The sequence below is a fragment of the Mytilus edulis genome, chromosome 10 (assembly GCF_963676685.1).
Source record: "Mytilus edulis chromosome 10, xbMytEdul2.2, whole genome shotgun sequence".
Lineage (NCBI taxonomy): Eukaryota > Metazoa > Mollusca > Bivalvia > Mytilida > Mytilidae > Mytilus > Mytilus edulis.
Genome location: NC_092353.1, coordinates 31,890,571 through 31,910,143, shown reverse-complemented (window position 1 = coordinate 31,910,143; position 19,573 = coordinate 31,890,571). Strand labels below are relative to the sequence as shown.

At 33.8% G+C, this 19,573-nt stretch overlaps 2 protein-coding genes across 2 annotated transcripts in view; one reads left to right on the top strand and one right to left on the bottom strand.

Annotated features, from left to right (window-relative positions):
* Positions 1 to 19,573, bottom strand: part of LOC139490903 (coatomer subunit beta-like) — an 82,985-nt gene that overhangs the window by 27,471 nt on the left and 35,941 nt on the right. The gene's annotated exons all lie outside the window — the stretch shown is intronic.
* Positions 833 to 2,216, top strand: LOC139490905 (uncharacterized). The gene is made up of 2 exons (XM_071278042.1): positions 833 to 989; positions 1,683 to 2,216. Exons 1-2 carry the CDS (start codon positions 835 to 837, stop codon positions 1,849 to 1,851), a joined length of 324 nt encoding a protein of 107 aa, XP_071134143.1. The 5' UTR covers positions 833 to 834; the 3' UTR covers positions 1,852 to 2,216.

Here is a 19,573-nt window from a genome sequence, read left to right as displayed (position 1 = left end):
TAAAAGGAAGTGTAGTTCATCTCCAATGTCTCCACTGTTGCAGGAAAGACATATACTCTACTCTGCTTTGGTATTTTTAGATATCGCCCGCTTTCAATAGATAAAGTATGAGCACTAAACCTTAATTTACATAATGTTGATCTATCAGATTTGGATTTATATTGATCAACATACGAGGGTCTTTTATTTGGTTTATATAGTATATTAAAAAAAGTATAATTTTGTATTTTGATTGGGGAAGGCTATATCATTGGTTCTCTCAATTATATATATGCTAAGGACTTCATAGCTCAAAACAATTTTACATTTGGTATTGCCTTTTTTTATTATGGCTCAACTATACAGGTAGGATTTGCTAATGAGATTTTGCATGTTTGGGGTGCACAATATGTAGGTGTGCTTATTACATCTTTGTCAAATTTTAAGTTTCTTCTTATTAAAAATCGTAAATCTTATAAATCATAAATTTTGTGAAACTTATTTTGTGGTAGAATTACAATGGAAATTTACATACACATGTATGATACAGTCTATTCCTAAATGACGCATTTGTAAAATTGGCTTGTAAAAAAAAATTTGGTGGAAAAAATGGATTTATTATCTGGCAGGCCTCTTTTTAAAATTGAAACAAGCTTAAGTAAGCAAATTGAAGATTCTTGGTTTTTGATATAAATTGTTAGCTAACTATTCTTTTCCCAACTTTTATACTGACTACCTAACTATAGCAAGCTGTGCCTTTAAAAATCATGTGCTAGTACAACAATATTTAAGATTTTAAGATAAATGTACAACTCTTATATACGTTACTATGTTGGCTCTTATTGATTAGGTATAATGGATGACAATACAGCCTGGGTTCCAAGATGCCTCCAAGATCCTGAGGTAGATGACCAGAAGACTTGGATGAAAGGATGGGTTGAGAGTGAGGAAGACCTCCAGACAGTACTAGAGGCTCATAGAAGAGCATCTCTAAGTACCTTTGTGACATGGTAATATTGAATGAAATAAAGTATATTAATATAGAGAAAAAAATTAAACCCGGAATATGTCAAAAAGAATTATTGCAAACGGATTAAAGAGTACGAAACAGTTCAAGGACAACAATGGTCCTAATCAATGCAGCAACAAATTCCTCTACCAAAACAATCATGTATACTAGCTAAGTTCAGCAGACTGGATCCCACATTAAACACCAAAACTACAAATGAACCAAAATTTGAAAAAAAAGCTAATAACTAACATACATGTAGGCTAGAGGATCCTGTCAGATTTCAACTCTCACCTTATACCCTAGATTATATTGAATGAAAAAACAAACATTCAGCAAATTTAACCATTTAAGGCATTTACAAAAGCTTTGAGTTAAATGTTCAAAAGGTAAGAAATAGTAAAAGAAAGCCAAATTTCAGCGAAGGATTATACTAAATCTTTGCAATTTCTTTTGACCAATAATTAAGATTCTTTATATTCTGTAGACTCTGACACTGATCAATATTTCAACTGATTGTCTAAAACAGAAAAAGTCTTATTTATGAATGCATATAACCTTTCAATACCATACATGCTTTAGTTCATATAAGCTAAAGTTTCAACAGCAGTTTTCATTTCATATTATTACCTCCTTACTTTTATATTGAAAGGATTTCTACATTCAATATGTGCATTTTATCATTGTATACTAGGTCAGATGACTCAAAGAAAAAAAACAAAACAGAGAGAAGGATTCTATGGAAATATGGAGATGTCCAAATAAATCAAGGCAGTACACCCTTCTCTGTAAACAGAACTATTATGTATACCTGCCAGTATGGAAAGCCAAGAAGGAAAAGTAGCAATGAAAACATGGTATAGTTTATGCTCACTTGGCCTTTAATGCCAGGTGAGATTTTCTCATCACTTGGTTTCCGACATCGCTGTCAGTTATCGTCGTTGTTGTACATCATTTTTAACTTTAACAAATATCTTCTACCCTGAAACCACTTGTACAAATTTAACCAAACTTGGCCAGAATCATCATTATGCTGTTTAGTTTAAAAAATGTGTCTAATGACCCCATCTGCCAACAACCATGGCTGACATGGATGAAGATAAAACATAGGGGTAAAATGCATTGTGTGGCTCATATCTCTGAAACTAAAGATAAAGTATAACCATCCTGTCTCGAGAACACAGTTATTTTGTAGTGCATTTCTTTAAGAAAATAAATTAAAATTAAAAAAATCACACGTACTCTTTCTCAAAAAGATTTTTAAAGTGTAGTTTACTACAAGTGGGACAAATAATATCAAAATTATAGAAGCTTCTACTAAATATTTAGAAATTAATTGGGAAAGTGTATCAAAAAAATATTGCAAGTAATACACTGTAACACTAAGGACACCAAAGGAGGATAACTGTGTCCTTGGATCTTCTGGTTGCATTTTTTCATGTATCAATTGTAAACAAAAACATAAGGTGAGCAAAACAGGCTGAGCTTGAAGCCTCTAGTTTATATGGTATGAAAAGAAAACAATAAACTGAATTATATTGCAAGTAATTCAGTTTATTTCCTAAATATAGTAACATAGCTTTATTTTGTATAATGTCAATTTCATGTGGAACACTTTCTCAACAATCAGGCATCCAATCAGGGATGGAAATAAGTTGGACATTTGTGTTACAATTTAAAAAGCTATCAGTGTATTTATTAGTTCAGTTGCAGTATAAAAACAATATTAGGTCAATGTCATAAAAGTATAAACTTATTTGTATTCAGCGCAAAAATGTTGAAGGGCTTTTCAGAATGTTGCTCTTCCCCAGTTTCTCAGCCTCATACAAAAAAGTTTATATTTTTCTTTCAATGTACTAATATTGTATATTTATTTAAATATCAAATGGCTATCTTAATCAATATAATACTACAGCATTAAAAAAAATAATTGATTGATTAGTAGAGTGGAGGGGAGGACACTTTTTTCAATATTTTTGCTGTCTATGTTTCTGTGCGTATTTATTGTTGCTTTTCATTCCATTATCACATCAACTATTACTGTATGATAAAAATCAGTTATTTATCATATCAATAAGTTTTTGCTATTTACAAATTCTTATTATTAAAAAAGAAATGTCTGAATTCTTGTATTTATGTGTTTACTCAAGTTTAAATAAACAGGCAATCTATAAAATTTTGAAATATTGTTTATGGTTAATTATCTAAGATTTAAAATGGACACATTCATGCAAAAAAAAGAAAGAAAATAGATGATTAATTTAAAAAAGAAAAGAACATGATTTTGCCTTTCATAAACTGATTGCTAGGTTATGTGATCTTTTGAAGTGGTTTCTTGATAAACATATTATTAGAACATTTTCTTCACTGTTCATTTCTTTTACAGGTTCTTTAATAAGTTATTCTGTTGCTTAAAAGACTTTGTGTGTTTTAGAATGAAGAAAATGATCACCAGTACATCAAAAAAAAAAGATTCCTGATACAAACAACCAAAAAGGTTGGTTGTGAGGCCAAACTTGTAGTGAGATATATTACCAGGTAAGTAAATTAAATGGTTTTTTTTTATATTTGTCAGATATCATGTGACAGTACAGCTAATTAAATGTCAGATTTCAAGGAAAACAGTATTAAAACCAGAAAATCAAATACCTGTGCTTCGATAAAGCAATAAATATAAAACTAATACCAGGCGGCAATAACACTATCAATTGATTTAATTCCTACCTGAAAATTGGACAAGCACCCTAAGCATGTCACAGAGTCAAACATATTCGTGAATACTCAAACTTCCATCACAGTGTTGCATAATGTACATATATATATATACAACTCGTCTAAAAATCAACCCAACAATGATAGATCTGTGAATTTGCTTTCACAAATTTTTTGTTCTTCCCTCACCAGGATTCTATATATACAAAAATATTGATAATAGATTCTGTGACATATACTAGGAATATGGTGTCTGTTATATAAGTATGGCTGTCTATAACACAGTGACATCAGATTTCTTGACATATTACAGGGATCTGGTGTCAGCTGTCTATATATGGCTGTTTACAACAAAGTGACATCAGATTCTTTTAAATATTACATGAATCTGGTGTCAGCTGTCTATATATTGCTGTTTATAACATAGTGACATCAGATTCCTTGACATATTACAGGAATCTGGTGTCAGCTGTCTATATATTGCTGTTTATAACACAGTGACACCAGATTCCTTGACATATAACAGGAATCTGGTGTCAGTTGTCTATATATTGCTGTTTATAACATAGTGATATCAGATTCCTTGACATATTACAGGAATCTGGTGTCAGCTGTCTATATATTGCGGTCTATAACACAGTGACATCAGATACCTGGACATATTACAGGAATCTGGTGTCAGCTGTCTATATACTGCTGTTTATAACATAGTGATATCAGATTCCTTGACATATTACAGGAATCTGGTGTCAGCTGTCTATATATTGCTGTTTATAACATAGTGATATCAGATTCCTTGACATATTACAGGAATCTGGTGTCAGTTGTCTGTATATTACTGTTTATAACACAGTGACATCAGATTCCTTGACATATTACAGAAATCTGGTGTCAGTTGTCTATGAATTGCTGTCTGTAACACAGTGACATCAGATTCCTTGACATATTACAGGAATCTGGTGTCAGCTGTCTATATATTGCGATCTATAACACAGTGACATCAGATACCTGGACATATTACAGGAATCTGGTGTCAGCTGTCTATATACTGCTGTTTATAACATAGTGATATCAGATTCCTTGAAATATTACAGGAATCTGGTGTCAGCTGTCTATATATTGCTGTTTATAACATAGTGACATCAGATTCCTTGACATATTACAGGAATCTGGTGTCAGTTGTCTGTATATTACTGTTTATAACACAGTGACATCAGATTCCTTGACATATTACAGAAATCTGGTGTCAGTTGTCTATGTATTGCTGTCTGTAACACAGTGACATCAGATTCCTTGACATATAACAGGAATCTGGTGTCAGCTGTCTATATATAGCTGTTTATAAAACAGTGACATCAGATTCCTTGACATATTACAGGAATCTGGTGTCAGCTGTCTATATATGGCTGTTTATAACACAGTGACATCAGATTCCTTGACCTATTACAGGAATCTGGTGTCAGCTGTCTATATATTGCTGTTTATAACACAGTGACATCAGATACCTGGACATATTACAGGAATCTGGTGTCAGCTGTCTATATATTGCTGTTTATAACATAGTCACATCAGATTCCTGGACATATTACAGGAATCTGGTGTCAGCTGTCTATATATTGCGGTCTATAACACAGTGACATCAGATTCCTTGACATATTACAGGAATCTGGTGTCAGCTGTCTATGTATTGCTTTCTATAACACAGTGACATCAGATTCTTGACATATTACAGGAATCTGGTGTCAGCTGTCTATATATGGCTGTTTATAACACAGTGACATCAGATTCCTTGACCTATTACAGGAATCTGGTATCAGCTGTCTATGTATTGCTGTCTGTAACACAGTGACATCAGATTCCTTGACATATTACAGAAATCTGGTGTCAGCTGTCTTTATATGGCTCTCTGTAACACAGTGACATCAGATTCCTTGACATATTACAGGAATCTGGTGTCAGCTGTCTATATATAGCTGTTTATAACACAGTGACATCAGATTCCTTGACATATTACAGGAATCTGGTGTCAGCTGTCTATGTATTGCTGTCTGTAACACAGTGACATCAGATTCCTTGACATATTACAGGAATCTGGTGTCAGCTGTCTATGTATTGCTGTCTGTAACACAGTGACATCAGATTCCTTGACATATTACAGGAATCTGGTGTCAGCTGTCTATATATGGCTGTTTATAACACAGTGACATCAGATTCCTTGACATATTACAGGAATCTGGTGTCAGCTGTCTTTATATGGCTGTCTGTAACACAGTGACATCAGATTCCTTGACATATTACAGGAATCTGGTGTCAGCTGTCTATATATGGCTGTTTATAACACAGTGACATCAGATTCCTTGACCTATTACAGGAATCTGGTGTCAGCTGTCTATATATTGCTGTTTATAACACAGTGACATCAGATACCTGGACATATTACAGGAATCTGGTGTCAGCTGTCTATATATTGCTGTTTATAACATAGTCACATCAGATTCCTGGACATATTACAGGAATCTGGTGTCAGCTGTCTATATATTGCGGTCTATAACACAGTGACATCAGATTCCTTGACCTATTACAGGAATCTGGTGTCAGCTGTCTATATATTGCTGTTTATAACACAGTGACACCAGATACCTTGACATATAACAGGAATCTGGTGTCAGTTGTCTATATATTGCTGTTTATAACATAGTCACATCCGATTCCTGGACATATTACAGGAATCTGGGGTCAGCTGTCTATATATTGCGGTCTATAACACAGTGACATCAGATTCCTTGACATATTACCGGAATCTGGTGTCAGCTGTCTATGTTTTGCTGTCTGTAACACAGTGACATCAGATTCCTTGACATATTACAGGAATCTGGTGTCAGCTGTCTATATATGGCTGTTTATAACACAGTGACATCAGATTCCTTGACATATTACAGGAATCTGGTGTCAGTTGTCTATATATTGCTGTTTATAACATAGTCACATCAGATTCCTTGACATATTACAGGAATCTGGTGTCAGCTGTCTATATATTGCGGTCTATAACACAGTGACATCAGATACCTGGACATATTACAGGAATCTGGTGTCAGCTGTCTATGTATTGCTGTCTGTAACACAGTGACATCAGATTCCTTGACGTATTACAGGAATCTGGTGTCAGCTGTCTATATATTGCTGTTTATAACACAGTGACATCAGATACCTGGACATATTACAGGAATCTGGTGTCAGCTGTCTATATATGGCTGTTTATAACACAGTGACATCAGATTCCTTGACATATTACAGGAATCTGGTGTCAGCTGTCTATATATGGCTGTTTATAACACAGTGACATCAGATTCCTTGACCTATTACAGGAATCTGGTGTCAGCTGTCTATATATTGCTGTTTATAACACAGTGACATCAGATACCTGGACATATTACAGGAATCTGGTGTCAGCTGTCTATATATTGCTGTTTATAACATAGTCACATCAGATTCCTGGACATATTACAGGAATCTGGTGTCAGCTGTCTATATATTGCGGTCTATAACACAGTGACATCAGATTCCTTGACCTATTACAGGAATCTGGTGTCAGCTGTCTATATATTGCTGTTTATAACACAGTGACACCAGATACCTTGACATATAACAGGAATCTGGTGTCAGTTGTCTATATATTGCTGTTTATAACATAGTCACATCCGATTCCTGGACATATTACAGGAATCTGGGGTCAGCTGTCTATATATTGCGGTCTATAACACAGTGACATCAGATTCCTTGACATATTACCGGAATCTGGTGTCAGCTGTCTATGTTTTGCTGTCTGTAACACAGTGACATCAGATTCCTTGACATATTACAGGAATCTGGTGTCAGCTGTCTATATATGGCTGTTTATAACACAGTGACATCAGATTCCTTGACATATTACAGGAATCTGGTGTCAGCTGTCTATATATTGCTGTTTATAACATAGTCACATCAGATTCCTTGACATATTACAGGAATCTGGTGTCAGCTGTCTATATATTGCGGTCTATAACACAGTGACATCAGATACCTGGACATATTACAGGAATCTGGTGTCAGCTGTCTATGTATTGCTGTCTGTAACACAGTGACATCAGATTCCTTGACGTATTACAGGAATCTGGTGTCAGCTGTCTATATATTGCTGTTTATAACACAGTGACATCAGATACCTGGACATATTACAGGAATCTGGTGTCAGCTGTCTATATATGGCTGTTTATAACACAGTGACATCAGATTCCTTGACCTATTACAGGAATCTGGTGTCAGCTGTCTATATATGGCTGTTTATAACACAGTGACATCAGATTCCTTGACATATTACAGGAATCTGGTGTCAGCTGTCTATATATGGCTGTTTATAACACAGTGACATCAGATTCCTTGACATATTACAGGAATCTGGTGTCAGCTGTCTATATATTGCGGTCTATAACACAGTGACATCAGATACCTGGACTTATTACAGGAATCTGGTGTCAGCTGTCTATATATTGCTGTTTATAACACAGTGACATCAGATACCTGGACATATTACAGGAATCTGGTGTCAGCTGTCTATATATTGCTGTTTATAACATAGTCACATCAGATTCCTGGACATATTACAGGAATCTGGTGTCAGCTGTTTATATATTGCGGTCTATAACACAGTGACATCAGATTCCTTGACCTATTACAGGAATCTGGTGTCAGCTGTCTATATATTGCTGTTTATAACACAGTGACACCAGATACCTTGACATATAACAGGAATCTGGTGTCAGTTGTCTATATATTGCTGTTTATAACATAGTCACATCCGATTCCTGGACATATTACAGGAATCTGGGGTCAGCTGTCTATATATTGCGGTCTATAACACAGTGACATCAGATTCCTTGACATATTACCGGAATCTGGTGTCAGCTGTCTATGTTTTGCTGTCTGTAACACAGTGACATCAGATTCCTTGACATATTACAGGAATCTGGTGTCAGCTGTCTATATATGGCTGTTTATAACACAGTGACATCAGATTCCTTGACATATTACAGGAATCTGGTGTCAGCTGTCTATATATTGCTGTTTATAACATAGTCACATCAGATTCCTTGACATATTACAGGAATCTGGTGTCAGCTGTCTATATATTGCGGTCTATAACACAGTGACATCAGATACCTGGACATATTACAGGAATCTGGTGTCAGCTGTCTATGTATTGCTGTCTGTAACACAGTGACATCAGATTCCTTGACGTATTACAGGAATCTGGTGTCAGCTGTCTATATATTGCTGTTTATAACACAGTGACATCAGATACCTGGACATATTACAGGAATCTGGTGTCAGCTGTCTATATATGGCTGTTTATAACACAGTGACATCAGATTCCTTGACATATTACAGGAATCTGGTGTCAGCTGTCTATATATGGCTGTTTATAACACAGTGACATCAGATTCCTTGACCTATTACAGGAATCTGGTGTCAGCTGTCTATATATTGCTGTTTATAACACAGTGACATCAGATACCTGGACATATTACAGGAATCTGGTGTCAGCTGTCTATATATTGCTGTTTATAACATAGTCACATCAGATTCCTGGACATATTACAGGAATCTGGTGTCAGCTGTCTATATATTGCGGTCTATAACACAGTGACATCAGATTCCTTGACCTATTACAGGAATCTGGTGTCAGCTGTCTATATATTGCTGTTTATAACACAGTGACACCAGATACCTTGACATATAACAGGAATCTGGTGTCAGTTGTCTATATATTGCTGTTTATAACATAGTCACATCCGATTCCTGGACATATTACAGGAATCTGGGGTCAGCTGTCTATATATTGCGGTCTATAACACAGTGACATCAGATTCCTTGACATATTACCGGAATCTGGTGTCAGCTGTCTATGTTTTGCTGTCTGTAACACAGTGACATCAGATTCCTTGACATATTACAGGAATCTGGTGTCAGCTGTCTATATATGGCTGTTTATAACACAGTGACATCAGATTCCTTGACATATTACAGGAATCTGGTGTCAGCTGTCTATATATTGCTGTTTATAACATAGTCACATCAGATTCCTTGACATATTACAGGAATCTGGTGTCAGCTGTCTATATATTGCGGTCTATAACACAGTGACATCAGATACCTGGACATATTACAGGAATCTGGTGTCAGCTGTCTATGTATTGCTGTCTGTAACACAGTGACATCAGATTCCTTGACGTATTACAGGAATCTGGTGTCAGCTGTCTATATATTGCTGTTTATAACACAGTGACATCAGATACCTGGACATATTACAGGAATCTGGTGTCAGCTGTCTATATATGGCTGTTTATAACACAGTGACATCAGATTCCTTGACCTATTACAGGAATCTGGTGTCAGCTGTCTATATATGGCTGTTTATAACACAGTGACATCAGATTCCTTGACATATTACAGGAATCTGGTGTCAGCTGTCTATATATGGCTGTTTATAACACAGTGACATCAGATTCCTTGACATATTACAGGAATCTGGTGTCAGCTGTCTATATATTGCGGTCTATAACACAGTGACATCAGATACCTGGACTTATTACAGGAATCTGGTGTCAGCTGTCTATATATTGCTGTCTGTAACACGGTGACATCAGATTCCTTGACATATAACAGGAATCTGGTGTCAGCTGTTTATATATTACTGTTTATAACACAGTGACATCAGATTCCTTGACATATTACAGGAATCTGGTGTCAGCTGTCTATATATTGCTGTTTATAACATAGTCACATCCGATTCCTTGACATATTACAGGAATCTGGTGTCAGCAGTCTATATATGGCTGTTTATAACACAGTGACATCAGATTCCTTGACATATTACAGGAATCTGGTGTCAGCTGTCTATACATGGCTGTTTATAACACAGTGACATCAGATTCCTTGACCTATTACAGGAATCTGGTGTCAGCTGTCTATATATTGCTGTTTATAACACAGTGACATCAGATACCTGGACATATTACAGGAATCTGGTGTCAGCTGTCTATATATGGCTGTTTATAACACAGTGACATCAGATTCCTTGACCTATTACAGGAATCTGGTGTCAGTTGTCTATATATGGCTGTTTATAACACAGTGACATCAGATTCCTTGACATATTACAGGAATCTGGTGTCAGCTGTCTATATATGGCTGTTTATAACACAGTGACATCAGATTCCTTGACCTATTACAGGAATCTGGTGTCAGCTGTCTATATATTGCGGTCTATAACACACTGACATCAGATACCTGGACTTATTACAGGAATCTGGTGTCAGCTGTCTATATATTGCTGTCTGTAACACAGTGACATCAGATTCCTTGACATATAACAGGAATCTGGTGTCAGCTGTCTATATATTAATGTTTATAACACAGTGACATCAGATTCCTTGACATATTACAGGAATCTGGTGTCAGCTGTTTATATATGGCTGTTTATAACACAGTGACATCAGACTCCTTGACATATTACAGGAATCTGGTGTCAGCTGTCTATATATGGCTGTTTATAACACAGTGACATCAGATTCCTTGACATATTACAGGAATCTGGTGTCAGCTGTCTATATATTGCTGTTTATAACACAGTGACATCAGATACCTGGACATATTACAGGAATCTGGTGTCAGCTGTCTATATATATTTATAACACAAAGACATCAGATTCCTGGACATATTGCAGGAATCTGATGTCACTGTGACATAGACAGCCATACATACATCACTAACACCAGATTATTGTCAGAGTGACATCCGATTCCTTGAAATATTACAGGAATCTAGTGTTAGTTTTGTATGTATGGTTTTCTATGTCACAGTGACGCCAAATAACTTGAAATATTACAAGAATCTTGTGTTAGTTATGTATGTATGTATGGTTGTCTATCTCACATTGACACAAAATAACTTGAAATATTACAAGTTTCTTGTGTCACTGTATAAAAGAATGACATTAGACTCCTTTTTTCGCACTGAAGTTAGTAGTTAGAAGTAAATTGATTTTGTTTGGTAAAATGTTTTTATTTAGTTGATTAATTTGAGGCCCTTGTATTTCTTTATCTTTATTATCTCTTTTTTTATATTACTTTATAATATAGGATTTAAAGTTAAGATGTTTTGACTATATAATTTGCAGATATCCAGATTACAGTCTCCCAGAAAAATCGGGTAGGGTTAAAAGGCAGACACAGCTTAATTGCCTGACAGATCATCTACAAAATGGAGTTGTCAATCAACAAAGTATTATGCATATAAAAATACCACTCAGTAATGCACATACCAACCACAAAATAACAGCTGAAAGTGGATATTCAAACACAATTCATCCTGATCTAAAAGCCTTAATTAAGCAGCATGTGCAGATGGGACTGACATCAGTGCCCTACTTAAGACGTGTTGTTAAGGAACATGTAAAGCTACAACTGTGTAACACCAACATTGTCAACCCTGCTGACACTGACAGAGCATATTACCCCACAAGTAGGGATATATATAATCAAGTGCATCAGTGTTTATCTGCAGGACAATACTCTGGACTTGACCAGGAAAATCTTCAACATAAGATTGAGAACTGGGAGAGTGGATCAAGCGATAGATTTTATTTTCGTCCCTGTACCGGAGAAAAGCCATCATCCAATCAAGTAAAAAGGACAGACAGGGTTTTCCCATTGGAGGATTCAGATGATGAGGAAGAGGAAGAGGAAGAAAGTGTATCATCTGAAAACGAGAATATCAGAAACACCTTTCTATTTGTGCATCAAACTAAAGAACAAAGTCAGCTGATGCGCAAATATGGAGAGCTAACTCTTATTGATTCAACTTATAAAACGAGTAAATATGCATTGCCATTATTCCTGCTGGTGGTGAGAACAAATGTGACGTACGTCCCTGTAGCACAATTCATAGTAGAATCAGAAAGTATTGAAAATATTACAGAGGCTTTGTTAATGCTCCAGGTCTGGAACAAGGACTGGAAGCCAGAGTACTTTATGATGGACTATTCAGATATAGAATACCAGGCAGTTCACAATGTTTTTCCTGATGCCAGAAATTATCTCTGTCAATTTCATGTAGAACAGGCTTGGCTGCGCTGGACACGAAAAAGTAAGTATTGAATTGTGTTTGACTGTTCATGTATTAGAACTAATCATTAATTATTGGTTAATTTGTATCCTACGATTGATGCTGCATTGATCGTGTTTTATTGGGTCATAAATTATAATTATCAGTATTTAAATATCATGAATTTTCAACTGTTAAGGATCCTGCTTTCATAGATGAATTAAATAAATATCATTCAGTTATCAACACCTCAAATCCCTGCAACATATTATATATATATATGTAAAGATGATTCATTTGACATCAAAATCTTACTGAGGAAGGATATCTGCTATCCGAAATATTTATAAATAATTACATTTATAGTTACCTTTTTTTGTATTTGGAGTTGTTGTGTACACTTTTTTAGGCGTTTATATAATTTATTTATTGTGTACATGTATTGTTACTCGTAACGATCCAGCGCCCTCGTGGGGAAAATCTTTGACTACTATTCAGACGTTTTATATATATATAAAAGGAATCAGTGTAGTAAAAATGTCTGATTTTGAAGAGATGGTAATAATGTCAATTGGACATTCCATTATTCCATTTATCATAAATAAGAGATCTTACTGACAACAACATGGTAAAATTTAAACAACAACAACAAAAAATCAAACAATCGGTAGTTTATAAAACACAAAATAGAATTTGCATGACCTCCCTACAGTATAGTTATCAATCATATAATATGCATTCAGGTGAACACTCAGTATTCAGAATTAATCTACACATGTCTTACACAATTTATGAACAAGATAATTATTCCCTGATTCAAATACTTCAATTACAAAAAATATTTGTATCCTTTTTACCATACTGCAATGTACTTTAAGCAATTATCATTATTGATAAAGAAAGATATTTTCAATTAAAAATATTGCTTACCATGGTGTAACTTATACAATGTCCTGTTTAATTTGTTTCACAAATACATGTATGGGGAATTATAATAGATTCAGATAGCTCAAAGATAGAGCACTTGATTTGTTATTAAAAGGTTCCAGGTTCAAATCGGGGTCTGAATATTTCTCACAAATATATAATGTACATGTATGCATCTTTAACATTTTGTTTATGGTTTTACCATTTATTTAGTTTAATTTGAATTTGACAATGTTCAAACTTTACCAGAGGTTTTAACTGCCATTTGGTAATTCATTTACTTATTATTTTGTTTTCTTAGAGAAAAACAATCTCACTGACTGTGAAGCAGAGCAATTGATATCAATGATGAGAAATGTCAGCATAGCTCGTAATGAGGAAGATTACGAGAAAAGTGTAAAGAATTTGAAAGAGTCAGATGTTTACAGAAACCATGAAAATGTCAGAATTTATTTGGAAAATTTCTGGTTGAGTATTCCTGAGGTAATAATTTTATGGGGTAGCATTTATATGATTTGAATGTTGAGGACTTTCTTGGCCTTCAAGATGCAAATTTAAAACCTTGTTTTACTGTTAATTATAGTTTTATCATTAGTTGTTTTTTAGGTTGAACTGAGACAAATAATAGTATATGAATTTTCTATTCGTTTAAAAAAACACATGGACTTAATCAAAGTAAGAACCATTAACTAAAATAAAGTCAGAAAAATGAATATACTTTTCAAATGCTGATTCCTAAACTAAAAAATATTGCCTACCATTGTTGTAACTTATACAATGTTATGTATGGGGAATTATATAGATTCAGATAGCTCAAAGATAGAGCATTCAATTTGATATTGAAAGGTTCCAGGTTCAAATCCTGGTCTGAATATTTCTCACACATATATAATGTACATGTATGCATCTTTAACATTTGATTTATGATTTATTTAGTTTGATTTTGATTTCGACTATATAGATATTCAAACTTTTACACCGAAGTAACTTTATTATTTTGATTTAATTCAATAGGACAAAAATCAGTATAATGTTAAAAAATAAATACACAAACAGCACTTCATTGATATTGTAATAGACATTTGTGATATTATGATTTTCAGAGATGGTGCAGGGCATTCCTAGAGATTGGATTTAACTCCAAAGTCAGGACAAACAATGGAGTGGAATCATTAAATGGTTCCCTGAAAAACTTTTATACAAAATTAACTGGGACAGGCAGTGTCACAAGTTTAGTTGAAATACTAGTAAAAGATTTTGTGCCAGACCAAATTAGTACATACAGAAGACTGAATTACCAGTATTCCAGTCAATACCGTCAATATAATCAACACATTCCTGTGTTCTTGCATAATTTGCCAAGAAATGTGGTAAGCCATTGTCTTACAAGATTTGCCTATGCTGCCAATTTCAGTGGGGAACACATTGACGAACTTTCGACAGGATTGTTACTGGTAAAGAGTGAAACTGAAGAAAGTCTTTATTACACTGTAGACTTGGGTTCTCCTGAGAACCTACTGTCATGCTCGTGTGATGACTTTTTAAAATCATTTCTTCCTTGCAAACATATATTTGCAGTCTTGCGTCATACACACTACTGTTGGGATGACATTAGTTGCAGATATCTTGAAAGTCCATATTTACAGCTTGATCCAGACTTCATATCTGCAGAAGCCTTAGATATATCTACTGAAGCGGATGATCTGTCCAATTTCCTGGAAGTGTCTTCAGTTAGTGGCCAACCTATATCTTGTACTTCTAACAACTCAACAACAGCTATAGATGTCTCCAGGAGAAAGCTTAGGGAGAGCATTAAAATATTAGACGATCTCACCTTTCTTTCCCAAAGTGCTTTTGTTATGTCTGAGGTTAATCTAACTGTAGAAAATCTAATCAGCAATTTGAAGTTAACAGTGGACAAGGTTGACAATATTCCAGTACATAGAGGTCAAACTGCCAAGCTGTCAACAAAAACTAGAACACGTCAATTGCCTCTGAGAAGAAAAAAAAGTAAAATGCAAAAGAAACAGACTGCAACATCTTACATACTTTCTGTTAAAGGTAATATTAAATATGCTGTAAAAGAAGGCAATATTATGTAAAGTTTGATGTAAAATAAACCAAATATAAAAATTCAAAGACAGTCCTTTACAGAAATTCCATAAGCAGATAGCAGCAGTGAACCAAAAGCTCAAACACATCAAAAGAATAGATAACAACAACTGTCATACTTCTGATTTGGTACCGGAATTTTCATATCTATAAAATGGTGTATTAAACCTGGTTTTATAGCTAGCTGAACCTCTTATAATTTGTTCTTGCACAAAATCATTTAGCAGGACTTCAATCACATGAGTAATACTAATCTTCATGCATGTTCTCTGCATGTAAGCTTGAGTGGTGGAAGAATTCATTTAAATTTGAAATGAACTTCAGTCTTGGAGAAAATAATTCATCTATAATTTTTAATTGGCTACCATTCACTAAATATAACTCATCTAAAACTGTTGATTAAGATTTTGTTCCTCATACTGATCTACTGATTTTAACAGTTTGTTCTATTGTTCTGTTTTTAAGATTAATCCTCTTTTAGCCACCAGAAAAAAAACATGTCTAAATTTGAAAAGATTTCATCAAAGCGTTTTCATGTTCATGTTAATGAATTCTAACCAACACTTTTTGGCAGCCACCCGTCCTCCTACCCACTTCCCTGCAAACATACCCAAACCAATTACCAATTATTCCTTTACAAATCTAGTTAAAAATGGAATTAATCGTTTGGAATAAAACAAATCTTCATGCTACTTTAATGATGGATACTTCGTGACCTAAGGTAAAATTAAATAAATTGAGAATTCAAAATTGATACTTTAAGCTGGAAGAATATAAGTTAAGGATCAAAATAAGATAATATATAATATATATATTTATATTTTTATATACAAAATATTGATAGATCATGGAGCTCGTTTTTTGACATATTTGATTTATAAAATATGGACGGAAAAAGCTGCCTCAGACTTTTTTTTACCTTATATTTGCATTGGTATTATTTGGGTCTCAAATCAAAAGAAAGAAATTTTATGAATCTGCTCCAATTATGTCAAAGGACCTATTATGAGCTATTAAAACTTAGGTTAAAAGATTCAAAAGGTTTTATGGGGCAAAATATTTTACCGGGTATTGTATGAAAAAACACCATATATAAAAAGTCTGAACATTTGACACTAATTCCATAACCTCACCCAAGTACATCCTTCAATACAATTGTTCTGAGCTCCTAGTAACTAGAAAAACATGCCTCTTTTCAAATACTTAAGTAACCAAAAGTTATATCAAAAGAGATTGAAGAGCAGTAAAGATATGTTCAAATTAAAGTAAAAGAGTAACAAGACACACAAATCAGACAAACAATAGTTTACAAATCTCTATTAAATTGATTTTTCAGAAGCAAGCTACCATGGTGTGAAAGATGACAGTGCAAGTATAGTCCAACAAGGTATTTATTAATTAAGAAGAGAGCAAGCACATAACCTTTCAGTATGTTAAATGTTTTTTCTCTGAAACTTCATGCTTAAATTATAATTTGGGAAGAAAACAATTGTTCTATATGAAGTTTTATATAGTAATAAGTTTTACATAAGTCATTAAGACCTTTTATGTACTGCATATTTGACATTGCCTGTCATGCATAGGGTTCCTTCACATGCTCTTTATCTTACTACAAATAACATGTATTATTTTACATACACCTTCATTTGCCCAATACACTGTTCAGAAAATATACAGTTTAGGAATCAATTGTTTTAAAATACTAAGTTTAAAACCGAAAATAAGAGGACCTCTTTAATCTACCTAGTAGATTACCATAGCTGGTTAGGTCACTGCTTCATGCACTTATTTTCATTCAAAAAGAATGTTTTATATATTTCAGAGTAAATACATTTGGTAGGTATATGATTCCATAGTTTTATACTTAAAACTTTTGAACTCATAGAACTGGCTGCAAATGAAATGATGTTATACATATTGGAGCTTTTGAACATTATACATATCCACTACTTTTATTTTAACCATATATCTGTTTGTTTTTAAACTAAATCGGGACACACATGATATGCATATATGTTATAAATAGACAACTGAAAAACAGAAATAGTGACACTACCAAAATTTGCATTCTATCAGAATTTTGTGGAAATCAGGATTATGTCAATATAAATTTCATAACATTTGGTTTTTTAAACTATAGTTACAGACATAAAGGACAAATTCATCATTTTTGTATGTAAAGATTCATTAATCTAGGTAATTAAAGTGCGTAACACCAAAGGATATATGTACACACATGTGAACTGAAGGAATTACAAACAAGTGTAAAACTGAAAGCTCCCTCCGCCAGTCTCATAGTCTCAAACTGCATCAACAGAGTATATTCTTGAATGTCATTTGCTTTTTAATGCAATTGGCATTTTTCGCTTTTTTAACTAACACGATATAATCTCTGCTTCAGGTACAATCATATATACTAACTTCATACCTGTAAAAAGTCATTAACAGCTGAAATGCATTCTCTTGCTTGTGGAAACTTTTGGCTTTCAGTAACTGTTCCAATTCTTACCTTGGTGTGATCAATATCTTATATATATATATATATATATTCTTTAACACAATGGTGTGATGCTATATAAGTTATGCTGTTTTACTACATTTTAATCAAAGATAACATTTCTGACACATTAATAACAAATATTTCAACCTTTAAAAATGGTATAATAAATGCATGGATAGCAGAATATTGTTGATAGTCCATCCAGCCCGGCTGACAGCAAGATTAAATGTCTAAATTTATATTTTATGTTCCTTTTCACATAGTATCATATCAATAAGTCAGCTTTTAAATGATTATAAAAAGTCACCTGCATATCTTGAAAAATATTTGGATGAGCAGGTCCATTATGAAATAAAAGAACATAATTCATTTCAAATATGTATGAAAGTGCAGTCTAAACATGTTCTGTTTAGTATAAGGTTACAATTTCACTCTTGTATGGAACCTGACTACAAATTGAGTCAGTAGGATAATTTTCATTTCAGAGTGTTCAATAATGTATTCAAATACAGCACATTTCATTTTCTAATGTTCCAGGAAAGAAAAAGGCCACAGATAATACATCAGAAAAAGAAGGAATGCTTGATAAATCCTCAGGTAAGTAGAACAATGTCGGGCCTAGTTACAATACTATAACTTATAGAGGTGGGTCATATAAAAATGTATCAACCATATCATATATGTTGACATATACATATCTGCAGATATACTATTATGTGATCCTGAACTCACGACTATTGTATGTTTTCCCTCTGTCTCTCTGCTATCTTTCATCCCACTTTTCCAACTCTTCAGTCAACTACACAATTAAAACAAACTTATCTTTAGAAATTAATAAGTTGCCCATTTTGCAGCCATTATTGAGAGTATATATAATGTAAGCTGCATGGGAGCACATTAGGTTTATTGGTAAATCTGCAGATGCATATATGTCAAGTATATGGTATGGTTTATACGTCTTTAAATGACCAACCTCTAGTAGTACATCTTCAGATGAATTATGTATCCTTCAATTAAAATCAGCTGATTTAATTTTAAATGTCAATTTTCATGCTCAGTTTGATCTTTGATTTCCGTTTAAGAGATACCTACGACTGTATAATTAGGGAATATTTATTCCAGGAGAGATGTACCCAAGGTTAAACTCACTCAATTTCATGTTCAGATTTGGAAGTGTTAAGAAGCAACGACA